Genomic DNA, 17757 nt, shown 5'->3' on the forward strand with positions numbered 1-17757 from the left:
TATACCACAGCAATGTCTGCAAAAACACTATAGTAAAACCTACAGTATACTACAGTAATGTCTGCAAAAACACTATAGTAAATACTACAGTATACTACAGTAATGTCTGCAAAAACACTATAGTAAATACTACAGTATACCACAGTAATGTCTGCAAAAACACTATAGTAAAACCTACAGTATACTACAGTAATGTCTGCAAAAATACTATAGTAAATACTACAGTATACTACAGTAATGTCTGCAAAAACACTATAGTAAATACTACAGTATACTACAGTAATGTCTGCAAAAACACTATAGTAAATACTACAGTATACTACAGTAATGTCTGCAAAAACACTATAGTAAATACTACAGTATACTACAGTAATGTCTGAAAAAACACTATAGTAAATATTACAGTATACTAGAGTAATATCTGCAAAAGCATTATAGTAAATACTACAGTATAATACAGTAATGTCTGCAAAAACGCTACAGTAAATACTACCGTATACTAGAATAATGTCTGCAAAAATACTATAGTAAATACTACAGTATGCTACAGTCAAATCCGCAAAAACACTACAGTAAATAAATATAGTAATACTACTAAAGTATAGGTATATATAATTTTTCATGTGGAATGTCTCAATGTGACAAATTTCTAATGTTCTCTTGCTACTTTCAAAGGCTCACGCATGCACACACACGCACGCACGCACGCACGCACGCACGCACGCACGCACGCACGCACGCACGCACGCACGCACGCACGCACACACACACACACACACACACACACACACACACACACACACACACACACACACAGTATAAAATGCTACCTAACCCGTCTCATTCCTATAGTGCCACGGGCCAGAAGAGCCATCAACTCCTCTCAGTCAATCTACCATCGCCTCCCACCAGATGAGGGACTTGTGTGAAGAGAATAAATAATATTGCATCATTTTCTCCGGTCTGTTAATTCTGTATTCACTTGTGCCTGAGTATCTTCCTCAGAAAATGACACTCACCTCACAGTCAAGCCATCCTGCAGTAGTACAGACAGCCGTTAGGAGCAAAGGTCAAACCTATCATAATAGTATTTCATGTAGTATTTCCCCCCTAACATCTCTGCAGTCATATTTCTGATTCTCGTCTTAGAGGCCTTGCTTCTGAAGGCATCGTCAGACTCCTGGTATCCTGATTGTGTTCAGAATGTACAGAGACTGTGTCTGTGTTTGTCTCCTCCAGTGTTGCATTCTCAATGCCGTTCTCAATAGCACCCTGATCCTCCATTTTTACCTCCTCCTTCTCCTCCCCATCCTCCTCTTTCTCCTCATCAAACGTCTCCTCCATCTCCACTTTTTCAAGGGCCACCTCGTTCTCATAACAGAAGGAGTTGGAGCAAGAGACCAGAGACTTCTTCTCGGCCAGGTCCCTGGCACTACACTGGGGCGTGCTGCTCACCTCGTAGGTTTTCTCGAAGCGCGAGTAGTCCACCTTGTAGTAGTTATTCTCCTCGAACAGGACTGGCTCGAAGCGGTGGCCCCAGAGAACCTCGCTGGCCACGTAGGAGCTGCGGCACTGGGTGGTCATGGCCGTGGCTTCCACCATACCTTCCAGGATCACTACCATCTCAAACTGGGACGTTTCCAGCTCCTGCTTGCTCATCTCGTACAAGGGGCTGTCCTCGTCAATCTCGTGGACAATGGTGATGGGCGACACCAGGAAGACGCGGTCGACGCCGCTGTCGAAGCCCACGTCGATGTCCATCTGGTCCAGGGGGATATACTCGCCTTCGGCCGTGGTTCGCGACCTGAGGAGGTGGGCGCGCACGTGGGCCTCCACCAGGTGGCTCTTGCGCAGGTTCCCCACGCGCCACATCAGACACAGTTTGCTGTCCCGCATGGCCACCGTGGCGTAGTGGCTGAAGAGCAGCGTCTCGTTCCTCTTCTTGGGCTTGGCCATCTTAGCCATGACGGCGCCAATGATGAAGGCGTCGATGATGCAGCCGAAGATGCTCTGGAAGACCACCATGAAGACGGCCACGGGACACTCCTCGGTGACGTAGCGGTAGCCGTAGCCAATGGTGGTCTGCGTCTCCACGGAGAAAAGGAAGGCGGCGGTGAAGCTGTTGACGTTGGACACGCACATCTGCGTCTCGTTCTCCAAGTCGCCGTAGGAGAGCGCTACCAGCCAGAAGACGAAGCCGAAGAAGAGCCAGGAGAGGAGGAAGGACAGGCAGAAGATGATCAACATCCATCGCCAGCGGATGTCCACACAGGTGGTGAACAGGTCGGCAAGGTAACGCTGGCCCTTCTCGCTCATGTTGATGAACTGCACGTTGCAGTGGCCGTCCTTCTGGACGAAGCGGCTCACAGCCTGCTGCTGCGCCGCATGAACCTTGGCCACCGTGCCGTTGGCGTAGCCGTTGGGCACGGCGGCGATGGCGGCCAGCTTCATGCCGTCTTCCTCGGAGGAGACAATGCTGTAGCGGTGGCTTCGCACGCTCCCCATGGCTTCCCCCTGGGAGGAGGAGCAGCTGGGCCCAACCGCTGCTTCTGCTCTGGAAAACAGTCTGAGTTTTTGGTAGAAGCGTTGGAGAAACAGTTTTGAACGCTCGCGGGGTCCCACTAAGACAGGAAATGTGGAGTTTAGGACGATAGGGTCCTAGGGACTTGGATGGGGAAAAGCTGCCCCTGCTGCTGTTGCACCTGGGCTTCTCCAGAGGAGAGCTGTGCCGGCGAGGGGCCTGCTCAGTCCTCCTCTCGCATGGGTGTCTTGGACCTCATCAGTGAAGTGGGCTGTGGAAAGGACAAGCAAGAAGAAAAGTCTGTGTTAAGACTAATGGAACCACGAGGACAGATCAGCGGCGTTCAACCTATTGTCTAAATGATGCATTCAACACTCAAAGCTGCCAGCACCACAACTTGACAATTCACATGGAAGTAAATACATTCTACTGTACATTTTAGAATATTTAAGTAAATGTTGGGCTCAGGGATTGGAGACATGATACAGACATTTTTTATTCCAGTTCTGTGGCAGCTGACAAGGTAACAGATCCTCTCTGCTCTGCTTAGTGCTCGTATTAATTAGGCTAGACCAGCCAATTGAAAGTCACATTACAGATCAGGTTCATGTTAATCAAACAAGTCATTGGAGCACAAAGGAACCACTATGTGTGTCCATCACGGAAGGTTGGTGGCACCTGAATTGGGGAGGACGGGCTCATAGTAATGACTGGAGCTGAATCGGTGGAATGGTATCTTATACATCAAACATATGGTTTCCAGGTGTCTAATGCCATTCCATTCGCTCCGTTCCTGACATTATTATAAGCCGTTCTCCTGTGGTGTCCATGTATGTGGGTTTCTGCAAAAAAGATCAGTGATCATACCTTTTCCCAATATCTTTTTACTTGATATTTTCCCCCCAATTGTTTATTTACATAGTGCTAATGTCCAATGCTTGTCCACCGCTGTGAGAGTTAAATAGACATATTTTAGTCAATATTTTCTGTGGGATCTTTCAATGATCTACTAGGGGAATAGAATAACACCTGTTCAGTTTCTTCTTCTCCTCTTAACTCAACAACTTCTATAACGTAATCATGTAATCAGGTTTAAAGGGCCAGCCTGTAAACAAGCTCTATACAGGATGGTCTCGTTTAAAGCAACAATAACCTTGCAGTGCATGCAACAGAGCAACAAGGACAACTGAACTAGAAAACCAAGTAACTATCGACTGCATTTGTGTGGCCTGAGAGAGTCATTAGAATGCACCACAGGGTATGAATTATTATCTGCCGGCATACTTCCACCCTAATGCCAAAACAACTAACAGTGATTTGTACCACTGTCACAGAGAGAAGGTCAAGATGTCATTTGGGTGAAGTCCCGCGTGAGAGGCAGTCGGTTGCACACTATGGTTATTTTGGTTGGCCCTTGCGGGTTGAAAAGACACATTTGTGTCTCGTTATGAGGTGTGATCTATCTTGTCCAATGAAACATATTGGATAGTGAATACGTGTCCGCACTCTCAAATTCCCTTGGCGTAAACGCTTGGTTTTTAGAGTAGGCTATTACCAACTGATTTACACTAAGTAGGCCTTTTGATTGTAAAAGATAAAGGCTCTAAAGTAGAAGAAATCAGTGTGTATAATTTAATTAATTTAATTATCCCTTGAAAATATTGCACTCTTTACTGAATGTGACTTTGAAAACGCACAGAGGTGCGTTCAAGACAACAGGGAACTCTGGGAAAAAAACAGGCATCCAACTTGGAATTCCAAGTCGGGAAACTAAGGCATCTTTTTAGAACTCAGACTTTCCAACATGAAGATCACTGACATCATGATTTTTTCCCAGAGTTCCCAGTTGTCTTGAAAGCTCCATCTCATCCAAGTCCCTCATCTCTGTTTTGCTCATCCAGTGATGTCACTGTCAGGTTGACTAGGAATAGAAACTAGTGTTGATCTGCATGATGTATTATTGGGAGTTTGGGGCTTAATTTGTTATAACTCCTGGGGCGCTATGCATATATACTGTTCCCGCCGGAGACTGGGGTTTAGTCCCAAACTCCACCTTCCAAACTATCCCTCCCACCTTTCTGCATCGCCTTTTAATTTCATATACAATACTCTCCTTCAACAAAAAAAGTAATTAAACAAGTATTTAGTTTAAATGGACGAAGTCCTACTTAAAATGTAATTTATCATGATCAATCCATCATGTTTGTGTTGAACACAATAGACAGATGAACTCTTGAGATACCACTAGATCAGTGAAACACCTGGAATAAAACAACAAAATAACAATTACTTGTATCTATTTTTACATCTGCATTTCATGAGGTTATCGGTGAATATTTCATGTAGCAACGTATGACCCATAGGCCAGGCCTACTATCCTGAGAGAGATAGAGGCTGGTTCACTGTGAATGAGCTTCCTATGGGACGTCCTAATCTTCTCCAGCTAACTAACTACACCACCACACACAACACCCTATTACAATTAACAGGCCAAATCAGACCGCAACCACCTCATAATCACTATGCTTCCTTGCTATCTAACAAGTAATCTGGCCCCACTGACCATCTACCAATACCTGTGTTGTACCACAACACCAACACCACTAAATGCATTGACTCAAGGCTAAAACAAAGGTAATGATGAAAGGATAAACCAATGGAAAGATATCCTGTATACACACTGACATAATATGACAGACCAAGAACATGAACATCCGACACCGGCCAAGACGCTGGCTACAGTATCAAAGTGATACTGAGTCCTAAAGGTCAGGGACAACAAATAAGACTGGTCTGGAAATCAACAGACAGCACGCCTCAGTTACACCCAATCTGTTTCCTCAAATGAAATCTGTCATTGTGAAGTCCATTCATTAGATTCCACATCAACCCTTATCTAACCAGGTCATCAGAGTGACTGTGTGCACTGGGCTTAGCTGCACCACACAGACTGCAACTGTTTATTTTGCCTGCGTGCAATTAGGACAGCACCAGCTGAGACAGATGGAAACTGGTTACATAAACCTGCTCGTTTAAAAAAAGATATTATTGCAAAGAATAGATCAATCATTTCTATCCAATATTCAGCAGCACTGCAGCACCATTCATTATGGAATGACCTGCTACTATGGGATGTCAGGGTTGACAGTTGGCTTTAATTCATTGTTTTGAATCATGTTGTCAGAATTAACATTATGATTGAGATAAATATTTTTCCTAGTCTAACTTTAAATTCGGATCATAATCAAATAAGTGTAGCCTAATATATTTAGGTAGGCTAGGCCGACTGTCATAATTCATGCATAGGTCTATAACGGCCAATGGAATAATCAAATACAGAAACACACTATAAGAAACAGCGATGAATAAACACTGATCAATTAATTATATATATATTTATTTATTTATTTATTTTCTGAAGCAATGGGTGTAGGCTACTGGGCATAATCATATCAACCTGGGCTGGCCTACAGGCTCCTTTTTTCTCTGCGTGACAGGTGCACTAAAGGAAGAAAGTAACGGTTTATGTTTAGTTGTCAAGTCAAAACACCTTCCAACTGATAAGGGAGCACTACCTCGGCTATTCATTGGATATGAGTAGCTTAAATTTAACATACTTGAATCTCGCTGACGCATCGATACCCACACAATTAGTAGCCTATAACCCACAGAAAATTAAATTAACTCCATAACTCTCTGAAGTATATCGAAAAAAGTGCTTGTTGAACACTATAAATATGAGACAGCCTCCTCAAAGACAGTAAAACTGAAATAAATAACAATATTTTTGCATAAACACTGTCTGGGCCTCTTTGGTTATATTTTAGATTATCACTCTTTGTAGAAATAAAGTAGGCTATGTCCGGTTCAATTTGTAGGCTAACATTATACAGAAGACTCGTTATTCACGGTTGCACCGTTATTCCCACGTAGACTACACCGTTAGAACGAAGTAACGGGACATTGTTTACCTGTTGATCTGTCGAGAGCAAATCAGCGGTAATTTATTCTAATACATCCCATGCATCCAGGTAGGTTTTTGCGTTAATATCCATATTTGGGTTCCACCATTCATATTTGATATCCGGATAGACATCGTAATTACTGCCATCAACCTCTTCAGCAATCACGGAAGATACTTTGCTTTGCACGGGCGGACTTTGAAAACACATGTGCCGATCCCCCGCCCTGTCGTTGTAGTCGACCAATAGAAAGCTACAGCGCTTGTTTGGACTCCAGCATCAAATAGTTAAAAATGGTCAAAGCCCATGCGCGCACACGATTATAATAGACTGATAAAAGGGCTATTAAAAATAATACTACAATTTTGTTATAATATATATTTAAAAAAAATATGCTTTATTTTAATCAACCTTACACTAAGTAATAGTTTATTAGGTCATCTTATATACTTTGAGTATACTAGTCTACAGTACAGCACACACGCACGCACACACACACCACACACAGTGAACGCAAGGTGGTGATATAGAGGTACTGGCGCAGTAGTCAGTGATAACTAACAGCTCTGTGATTTAACCCCAGTGTAGAATGTGATGCATGTTGAATTAAACACATGGTTTAGCATGGAACTGTAAATATATTGCATATTACTATTCACTACAATCCACAATAATCTTCATCTTTTTGACTTTCCAATAAAGAAACATGGAGGTATTTTTGTATTTGAAAAAAACTTTACGACCATCACATCAGAAAAAAGTATATTTATGTTAAATTTGGTGCACAGCCTGTCCATCACAACAAAGACGTTCAAATGAGGCCAGACCTCGGACGTCAGATGTGACTTTAACAACGTACGCTTTGTTTATTTAACTGATAGAAAATAACATTTAGTTAAATTATTACATTCATAAAGGAAATAACAAAGGAGTATAAAATATTATATAAAATAGTTATTTACAATGAAACTACCCTATTACACTTACTCAAGTCCTTTACTGAAGTCCTGTGTGATAATGTACTATATAACAATAATTTAACAATGTAGTTATCTGTCTCTGCTGTTTTGGGATTATCACAGCGTCATCAGAGCCACGCCTCCTGAACCACCTCCTCACTGACATCAGCCAAGGACCTCTGGAATTTCCTGCTCGATCTCACAAACGGCTGCTGCGATTGGCCGATAGACTCCGTGGTCGGCGGTCTCCCCCTGTCCCCCTCCTGGGCGCTGACCATGGGTGTCTGCACCCAGGTGGTCTGATGAAACAGGGCATAGTCTACCTTGTAGTGCCTCCTCCCCACCTGCACCATGTCCTGGAAGCGCTGGCCCCAGCGGATGTCCGCCGGGGTGTAAGACGTGCGTGTCTGGTGCAGGATTCCTGTGGAGTCACCGGTGTAGGTGAAGGACACTACCAGGTCAAAGTCCTCCTCCGTCAGGCTGTCCGGTCCCAGGCTGTAGAGGGGGCTCCCAGGCTCCAGCTTGTGAACGATGCTGGCCGGGGTGGCCAGGATGAGGTGTCTACTCTGGATGTCTAGGTCCTGGTAGGTCACGGAGATCATCCCAGAGGGGTGCTTCGTGGGGCGGACCAGCTGCGCCCGGGCGGTGCCTTCCAGGATGTGGTTCCTGCGGAAGTCGGCAATTCGCCACACAAGGCACAGGGCGCCGTCGCGCGCGTTGACCACGGCGCAGCTGCTGAAGCCCACTGTCTGCGCCCTCTTGCTCGCGCACGCCATTTTGGCCACGGTGATGCCGATGACGACTGTGTCGATGAAGCAACTCATCAGGGCCTGGATAGTCATCACCACGATGGCCACCATGCAGTTCTCCGTCATCACCCGGAAGCCGTAGCCGATAGTCGCCTGGGTCGACATGGAGTACAGGAAGGCGGAGGTGAAACTGCGGACGTTCGCCACACACGGAGCCGAGTCATGGTCCTCCAGGTCTTTGTGGACGTAGGCGATCAGGAAGTAGAGGACGCTGAAGAAGAGCCAGGAGAGGACGTAGGAGAGGCAGAAGATGAGGAGCATGACCCTCCAGCGGAGCTCCACTAGCGTGGTGAAGATGTCGGCCAGGAAGAAGCTCCACTGGCCCGGGGATTGGTGGAACACCACGGGGCAGCTACCGTCCTTCAGCATGTAGCGCAGCCTCTTCTTCCCCTCCCCTCGGCCAAGATCTCCTCTGCCCATGGTGTGTGTCGTGATGTGGTGGGTATCAATGATACACTGCTGCTGGTCCATGCCTGGACTTATTTTGACAAGGGCTCTTGTGACGTGCCTCCCCCTGAAAAATATATATATTTGTGAGGTTAGTGTGATTAGTAAAACAAAAAATAATATATACTGTACAGTCCTATAGGTAGAAATACACGTAAAGTAAACCGTTTTTATTAGGTCTAGTTTAGTCTCTCTTTACAAGGGTTTAGGTTAGGAAAGGATGTTATTGGTGAGAGACCATCTCTATTACAAGCCAGCTTAATGTCATCAGGTTCCTCTGTTTGTTGAAGAGAACCCTCCATGTTTGAGTAAACAGGCTAGGTCACACCTTGCCCGAGGCTATCAGCACCTGAATGACCGTGACAATGTCATGCTGTGAAAACACTTTATTATCTTGTTGGCTGATTATTTACGAGAACTGTGATTTGCTACAGGGAACACAGTAAAAAGCTGTGCGATTACATTTAACGATAGTACAAATTATATCCACATTCATTAATTTCAATAAATATTTTCCATAATTTTACAGTAATGAAGACAGGATGAGTCAAAATGAAAGGCAAAATGAGATGTTGACAAATTAACATGCCTTTGTGAAACTTCATGTGGAAATGATTGCTGTAACCAAGACAGCCAAAAGGAGAGAAACTTCTGGGTTTTCCCTTCCTTTGTTTGCTTCACTAGTCATCCAGAAAGTTCGATTAATTTGTCCTAACATGCTATACAACCACAACACATGCATTGCCTATTCCCATTGGCAACAAAGTTTAACGTCATTTGAACAGTTGTACTTTCCTTCCATTGCAGGTTTCTCTAGACGGCCTACTTTCCTTCATTGCAGGTTTCTCTAGACGGCCTACTTTCCTTCCATTGCAGGTTTCTCTAGACGGCCTACTTTCCTTCCATTGCAGGTTTCTCTAGACGGCCTACTTTCCTTCATTGCAGGTTTCTCTAGACGGCCTACTTTCCTTCCATTGCAGGTTTCTCTAGACGGTCTACTTTCCTTCCATTGCAGGTTTCTCTAGACGGCCTACTTTCCTTCCATTGCAGGTTTCTCTAGACGGCCTACTTTCCTTCCATTGCAGGTTTCTCTAGACGGCCTACTTTCCTTCCATTGCAGGTTTCTCTAGACGGCCTACTTTCCTTCATTGCAGGTTTCTCTAGACGGCCTACTTTCCTTCCATTGCAGGTTTCTCTAGACGGCCTACTTTCCTTCATTGCAGGTTTCTCTAGACGGCCTACTTTCCTTCATTGCAGGTTTCTCTAGACGGCCTACTTTCCTTCATTGCAGGTTTCTCTAGACGGCCTACTTTCCTTCATTGCAGGTTTCTCTAGACGGCCTACTTTCCTTCATTGCAGGTTTCTCTAGACGGCCTACTTTCCTTCCATTGCAGGTTTCTCTAGACGGCCTACTTTCCTTCATTGCAGGTTTCTCTAGACGGCCTACTTTCCTTCATTGCAGGTTTCTCTAGACGGCCTACTTTGAAGAACTGGAGCCTTCTTCATTGTGCCCTCAAACTTGATCTAGTGACTCTCAATGTAAACATTGAAGAGTTTCTGGTATAACAAGCCTTATACAACCTTTCCTGGTATAGTTTCACCATGCCATCTTACTGACCTAGTACGGATTCTATTATACCTCACAGGTCAACAGTAACCAAGGAAATAGACCTTAAATCCCTCACCTAGTCCAAGTATGGATCCTTTCACCCTTTGATCTATATCTGGGCATTATCAGAACACATCTATAAAGATTCAACTAGGATTTAGGCTGGGTGGGGAAAGAGATCATTTTTTCTTACCAGGAAAGAACCTCATTTTAATGTTTTACCCTGCTCTGTCCCAGAACAATGGAAAACAGAGGACAATGTGCATGTCTATTTAAAACACTGCTACAATTAAGATTACTTGAGGTGGATGACACATTGAACTGAGAAGTGCAGTAAAACCTGTGTTTCTGTGTCAAGAATCATTATAATATTTACATTGTAGCTTTTTTTTGTTTTTACTTACTTTTTTTAACTTACAAGTTACAACTTCAGAACAGCTAACTATGCCTTTCGTTAAATACTCAGCACTTATTCCTTTCTTCACACCTACAGTGTGTTCATCATACTTTAAATGATTGAGCTAACCTGGTGACTATATTAAGGATTAGTCAGCTAACAGGTGCCATTATATCGCAATAAAGGTGCCAATTCATAAGCAACTGAATTCTTAAACACTGTCAGTCTAGAGTCTGTTCCAACTTCTCTTTCCCTGTATTGAGAATAATTGTATTGGGTCATTAACTATAACCCTGAGCTCTGTGTAGTTATTAAGCTTTTTTGACTTTGAGGATAAATTATTATCCTGCATTTACCACGAATAGCGTTCTCCTCTAAATGTTTCCATAAAAGTCCATCTTTACAGGGATACAACTAGATTCTGGCAAGTAGGTTGTTTTTCTACGTACCCAGGGTCAGATGAACTCGTGGATACCATATTAATGTCTCTGCGTGCAGTATGATGTCTCTAGCGCTAGCCTATACTGCCATACCTGCAGACTTCTAGTCATTGCGCTAACGCTAGCTAGCATTGGCTCACCAAACTACCTCTAACTTTGTTTTTCTTGACAGCACAAACAATCTCACCAAACAAACTCCCACTAATGCATACAATGACATGTTAAAAGGGATATTTACCCAAATTACAAAATTACACACTGGTTTCCTTACCCAGTAAAAAATGCTAATATCAAGACAATTGACTTGCATTGGATTTGTGCCACAAAAGCTAAGAAGTTTGCATTTGTAAACAAAACCAACGCATTGATTGTTGTCATACCTTGTCCATAGACTGCTTACAGCAAGTGTCAAGCTCAATCCATGATTGTCTGTGGGTTTTCCCTTGTACTTGATTGATGAATTAAGGTCACTGATGAGCGAGGAACTCCCCTCACCTGGTTGTTTAGGTTTAAATTAAACTGGTTTAAAAACCAGCAGACACTAGGCCCTCCATGGAATGAGTTTGACACCCCTGGTTTACAGGGTAAGGAAACCAATATGTCATAAAAAATAATAATATATATATATATTTTATTTTATTTCACCTTTATTTAACCAGGTAGGCCAGTTGAGAACAAGTTCTCATTTACAACTGCGTCCTGGCCAAGATAAACGCAAAGCAGTGTGACACATACAACAACACAGAGTTACACATGGAATAAACAAACATACAGTCAATAACACAATAGAGAAAAAAAAGTCTATATACAGCATGTACAAATGAGGTAAGATAAGGGAGGTAAGGCAATAAATAGGCCAGAGTGGCGAAATAATTACAATTTAGCAATTTAACACTGGAGTGATAGATGTGCAGAAGATTAATGTGCAAGTAGAGATATTGGGGTGCAAAGGAGCAAAAAAAATAATAACAGTATGGGGATGAGGTAGTTGGATGGGCTATTTACAGATGGGCTATGTACAGGTGCAGTGATCTGTGAGCTGCTCTGAGAGCTGGTGCTTAAAGTTAGTGAGGGATATATGGGTCTCCAGCTTCAGTGATTTTTGAAATTCGTTCCAGTCATTGGCAGCATAGAAGTGGAAGGAAAGGCAGCCAAAGGAGGAATTGGCTTTGGGGGTGACCAGTGAAATATACCTGCTGGAGCGCGTGCTACGGGTGGGTGCTGCTATGGTGACCAGTGAGCTGAGATAAGACATTTAGTTCTGATTATTGCATATGTACAGCACGCAAAAGTATGACTTCTAAATATTTAAGATAATTAATGATATTCTAATTGTAGATGTATGACCATGCTTCCATGTCCTTTAATTGCATTATAGTTACAATGCTGTCCTTTATAGGTAGACTCATCGATATGATGGTGATGCAGAAAGCAAACAGCTTATTGAGTACGTTTCCATAACAACTAACAGGGTGACACGTGAGGTCAACTTCTCTGTTGTTTTGGTCCCCTGTCTACCACCCAGTGAACAGCATGAAGAGAACCCCTGCACATACTGCACATACTGATACTGTGTTTGACTGTGTGAGAGCAAAGTCTACCTTTAAACATATGTAATAAAATATATTTTAAAAAGTGTTTCATCTAGTGGATTTATGACTTTATTGAGTCTGAACACTTATGCTCATCTCTGGTTTATAATCATTAATGGCAGTGATGTAAAGTACTTACAGTGCCTTTGGAAATTATTCAGACCTCTTGAATTTTTCCACATTTTGTCACTTTACGTAAAATAGTTTCCCCCCCTCATCTTCACACATACACACCCCATAATGACAAAGCAAAAACATGTTTTTAGAATTTTTTTGCACATTTTTTACAAATAAAAAACTGAAATATCACATTTACATAAGTATTCAGAACCTTTACTCAGTACTTTGTTGAAGCACCTTTGGCAGCAAATACAGCCTTGAGTATTCTTGGGTATGACGCTACAAGCTTGGCACACCTGTATTTGGGGAGTTTCTCCCATTCTTCTCTGCAGATTCTCTCAAGCTCTGTCAGGTTGGATGGGGAGCATCGCTGCACAGCTATTTTCAGATCTCTACAGAGATGTTCGATCGGGTTCAAGTCCGGGCTCTGGCTGGGCCACTCGAGGACATTCAGAGACTTGTCCCGAAGCCACTCCTGCGTTGTCTTGGCTGTGTGCTTAGGGTCATTGTCCTGTTGGAAGGTGAACCGTCACCCCAGTCTGAGGTCCTGAGCGCTCTGGAGCAGGTTTTCATCAAGGATCTCTCTGTACTTTGCTCCGTTAATCTTTTCGTCGATCCTGTATAGTCTCCTAGTCCCTGGTGCTGAAAAACATCCCCACAGCATGATGCTGCCACCACCATGCTTCACTGTAGGGATGGTGCCAGGTTTCCTCCAGACGTGGCGCTTGGCATTTAGGCCAAAGAGTTCAATCTTGGTTTCATCAGACCAGAGAATTTTGTTTCTCATGGTCTGAGAGTCCTTTAGGTGCCTTTTGGCAAACTCCAAGTGGGCTATCATGTGCCTTTTACTGAGGAGTAGCTTCCGTCTGGCCACTACCATAAAAGCCTGATTGGTGGAGTGCTGCTGAGATGGTTCTCATTCTGGAAGGTTCTCCCGTCTCCACAGAGGAACTCTGGAGCTCTGTCAGTGACCATCAGGATCTTGGTCACCTCCCCGACCAAGGCCCTTCTCCCCCGATTGCTCAGTTTGGCCAGGCGTCCAGCTCTCGGAAGAGTCTTGGTGGTTCCAAACTTCTTTCATTTAAGAATGATGGAGGCCACTGTGTTCTTGGTACCCTTCCCCATATCTGTGCCTCGACACAATCTTGTCTCAGAGCTCTAAGAACAATTTCTTCAACCTCATGGTCTTGGTTTTTGCTATGACATGCACTGTCAACTGTGGGACCTTATATAGACAGGTGTGTGCCTTTCCAAATCATGTCCAATCAATTGAATTTACTACAGGTGGTCTCCAATCAAGTCGTAGAAACATCTCAAGGATGATCAACGGAAACAGGATGCACCTGAGCTCAATTTCGAGTCTCATAACAAAGGGTCTGGATACTTACTGTATGTAAAAAAGGTACTTCTGTTTTTTATTTGTATTTCTAAAAGCCTGTTTTTGCTTTGTTATTATGGGGCATTGTGTGTAGATTGATGAGAACAAAAAGATTTACTCAATTTTAGAATAAGGCTGTAATGTAACAAAATGTGGAAAAAGTCAAGGGTTCTGAATATTTTCTGAATGCGCTGTAAGCAAAAATAGTTTAAGGTACTACTCTGTACATTACTATTTATATTTTTGACAACTTTTAATTTGACGTCATTACATTCCTAAATAAATAATTTTTCCTAAATAATTTTTTACTCCATACATTTTCCCTAACACCCAAAAGTACTTGTTACATTTTAATGCTTATCAGGTCATGAAAAGGGTCCAATTCACACACTTATCAAGAGAACATCCCTGGTCATCCTACTGCCTCTGATCTGGTGGATTCACTAAATACACATGCTTCGTTTGTAAATTATGTCTGAGTGTTGGAGTGTGCCCCTGGCTCTTCATAAATACAAATAAATAAAAAACGATGCCGTCTAGTTTGCTTAAAGGATAACTCCACCCAAAAACGATGTTTTGGTATTTCAAAATGTTTTGCTTGTCAGCAGTAAAGTTTTCAAGATATGTAACTTTCAAAATACAGAAATCATCCGGTATGATGCATTTTGCATCAAATGATGCTGCGTTTTGCATCACATGATGAATGATGCAAAATACATCATACAGGGATGATTTCTGTATTATGAAAGTTACATATCTTGAAAACTTGATTTATACTTTTACTTTTGATACTTAAATATATTTAAAACCAAATACTTTTAGACTTTTACTCAAGTAGTATTTTACTGGGTGACTTTCACTTTTACATGAGCCATTTTCTATTAAGGTATCTTTACTTTTACTCAAGTATGTCAATGGGATACTTTTCCACCACTGATTAATGGCATCACAAAAAACTATTTTACAGCTCCTGTTTTGCAACTGTGTATTAATTTACAAGAAATAACACCTTTGGAAAGATCTTCAGATTCCAATAGCCTACAGTCGTGGCCAAAAGTTTTGAGAATGACACAAATATGAATTTTCACAAAGGATGCTGCCTCAGTTTGTATGATGGCAATTTGCATATACTCCAGAATGTTATGAAGAGTGATCCGATGAATTGCAATTAATTGCAAAGTCCCTCTTTACCATGCAAATGAACTGAATCTCCAAAAAACATTTACACTGCATTTCAGCCCTGCCACAAAAGGACCAGCTGACATCATGTCAGTGATTCTCTCGTTAACACAGGTGTGAGTGTTGACGAGGACAAGGCTGGAGATCACTCAGTCATGCTGATTGAGTTCTAATAACAGACAGGAAGCTTCAAAAGGAGGGTGGTGCTTGGAATCATTGTTCTTCCTCTGTCAGCCATGGTTACCTGCAAGGAAACACGTGCCGTCATCATTGCTTTGCACAAAAAGGGCTTCACAGGCAAGGATATTGCTGGCAGTAAGATTGCACCTAAATCAACCATTTATCGGATCATCAAGAACTTCAAGGAGAGCAGTTCAATTGTTGTGAAGAAGGCTTCAGGGTGCCCAAGAAAGTCCAGCAAGCGCCAGGACCGTCTCCTATAGTTGATTCAGCTGCGGGATCGGGGCACCACCAGTACAGAGCTTGCTCAGGAATGGCAGCACGCAGGTGTGAGTGCATCTGCACGCACAGTGAGGCGAAGACTTTTGGAGGATGGTCTGGTGTCAAGAAGGGCAGCAAAGAAGCCACTTCTCTCCAGGAAAAACATCAGGGACAGACTGATATTCTGCAAAAGGTACGGGGATTGGACTGCTGAGGACTGGGGTAAAGTCATTTCCTCTGATTAATCCCCTTTCCGATTGTTTGGGGCATCCAGAAAAAAGAATGTCCGGAGAAGACAAGGTGAGCGCTACCATCGGTCCTGTGTCATGCCAACAGTAAAGCATCCTGAGACCATTCATGTGTCAGCCAAGGAAGTGGGCTCACTCACAATTTGCCTAAGAACATAGCCATGAATAAAGGTACCAACACATCCTCCAAGAGCAACTTCTCCCAACCATCCAGGAACAGTTTGGTGACAAACAATGCCTTTTCCAGCATGATGGAGCACCTTGCAATAAGGCAAAAGTTATAACTAAGTGGCTCGGGGAACAAAACATCGATATTTTGGGTTCATGGCCAGGAAACTCCCCAGACCTTAATCCCATTGAGAATTTGTGGTCAATCCTCAAGAGGCGGATGGACAAACAAAACCCCAGAAATTCTGACAAACTCCAAGCATTGATTATGCAAGAATGGGCTGCCATCAGTCAGGATGTGGCCCAGAAGTTAATTGACAGCATGCCAGGGCGGATTGCAGAGGTCTTGAAAAAGAAGGGTCAACACTGCAAATATTGACTCTTTGCATCAACAACATGTAATTGTCAATAAAAGCCTTTGACACTTATGAAATGCTTGTAGTTATACAAAAATATCTGAAGACACTGAAGTAGCAAACTTTGTGAAAATTAATATTTGTGTCATTCTCAAAACTTTTGGCTACAACTGTATTTCAAAACAAAACTTACTATCACACTTTATTTGGAAAGTCCGGATTTTCCATCTGTAGATGCTCGACAGATGGTCATACTATCAACAAACTCTTTTGATAATCAATCGCTTGCTACGGTTAGGGTTAGAATAAGGGTTAGGGTAAGGGTTAAGTTTAGGGTTAGAATAAGGGTTAGGGTAAGGGTTAAGTTTAGGGTTAGGATAAGGGTTATGGTTGTAGATAGTTAGTTGAAATATTACTGATAGTCTATAGAGCATCTACAGATGGAGTATCCAAATAAAGTGTAACCACATTTATTTGCTCAGTTTGGGTCCCACTATCAAAAGTACTGATTAAAAAAAAGTACACATTTTTACACACACTGGATGTGTGGGTGAAAGACAAGAAAATATCCTCTTTACACAAACACAACTGTGCCTGCCACACACACAGCATTCCAAAATGTTTCCACATAAAACTCACCACAATAAGCCCAGAAAGAACCAAAACTCACTTGGATACAACACTGTCTATATAAAAAAAGTCAACCTTTATCTAATTCCTGTTACTTAATGATAAGACACTTACTTCAGTCGTAGGTGTGTGTTTGAGACGCAACACAGACAAACAGGTAAATCCGGGCTGCTAAGAGTTGTTACGGTCAGTCTCTCACTTATAACCTATTTACAGGTGAGTGTGACCTTCTGAGGGCAGGACTGGCCCAGAGGCAAAGTCCCATGTCATTGAGTTTGATGATATGGGATCAATTACACCACCCCTGAGAAAAACCCTATTGTGTCGATCCATAAGATTTTTATGACCGGTGTAATATATTTACAGACAAATTAAAGTTTCCTTGCTAGATGTCTATGCTATTTCGATTTTCATTATCGAAGGCTTTGTTGAAACACGTTTTATTGCATTTGGCATAGGGCCAGGAGGTTTTCCTCACCATAAGTGACCTGAGCAGGAAAA

At 42.7% G+C, this 17757-nt stretch overlaps 2 protein-coding genes across 3 annotated transcripts; both read right to left on the reverse strand.

The window, feature by feature from the left end:
• Nucleotides 1-17: 17 nt before the first annotated feature.
• On the reverse strand, nt 18-6657 carry LOC139578128 (inward rectifier potassium channel 2-like). The gene is made up of 2 exons (XM_071405410.1): nt 6493-6657; nt 18-2792 (listed from the first exon to the last, which is right to left on the reverse strand). The coding sequence occupies exon 2, from the start codon at nt 2503-2505 to the stop codon at nt 1126-1128; it is 1380 nt and encodes a 459-aa protein (XP_071261511.1). The 5' UTR covers nt 2506-2792; nt 6493-6657; the 3' UTR covers nt 18-1125.
• Nucleotides 6658-7233: 576 nt separating this feature from the next.
• On the reverse strand, nt 7234-17494 carry LOC139578258 (inward rectifier potassium channel 16-like). Of its 2 annotated transcripts, none has more exons than XM_071405668.1 (2): nt 17371-17494; nt 7234-8765 (listed from the first exon to the last, which is right to left on the reverse strand). In XM_071405668.1, the coding sequence occupies exon 2, from the start codon at nt 8720-8722 to the stop codon at nt 7571-7573; it is 1152 nt and encodes a 383-aa protein (XP_071261769.1). In that variant the 5' UTR covers nt 8723-8765; nt 17371-17494; the 3' UTR covers nt 7234-7570. The 2 variants fall into 2 exon arrangements, with proteins under 2 accessions (XP_071261769.1, XP_071261847.1); XM_071405746.1 differs by lacking the exon at nt 17371-17494 and adding an exon at nt 11525-11717.
• Nucleotides 17495-17757: the final 263 nt, after the last annotated feature.

This window comes from Salvelinus alpinus, chromosome 1 (genome assembly GCF_045679555.1).
Source record: "Salvelinus alpinus chromosome 1, SLU_Salpinus.1, whole genome shotgun sequence".
Taxonomy (NCBI): domain Eukaryota; kingdom Metazoa; phylum Chordata; class Actinopteri; order Salmoniformes; family Salmonidae; genus Salvelinus; species Salvelinus alpinus.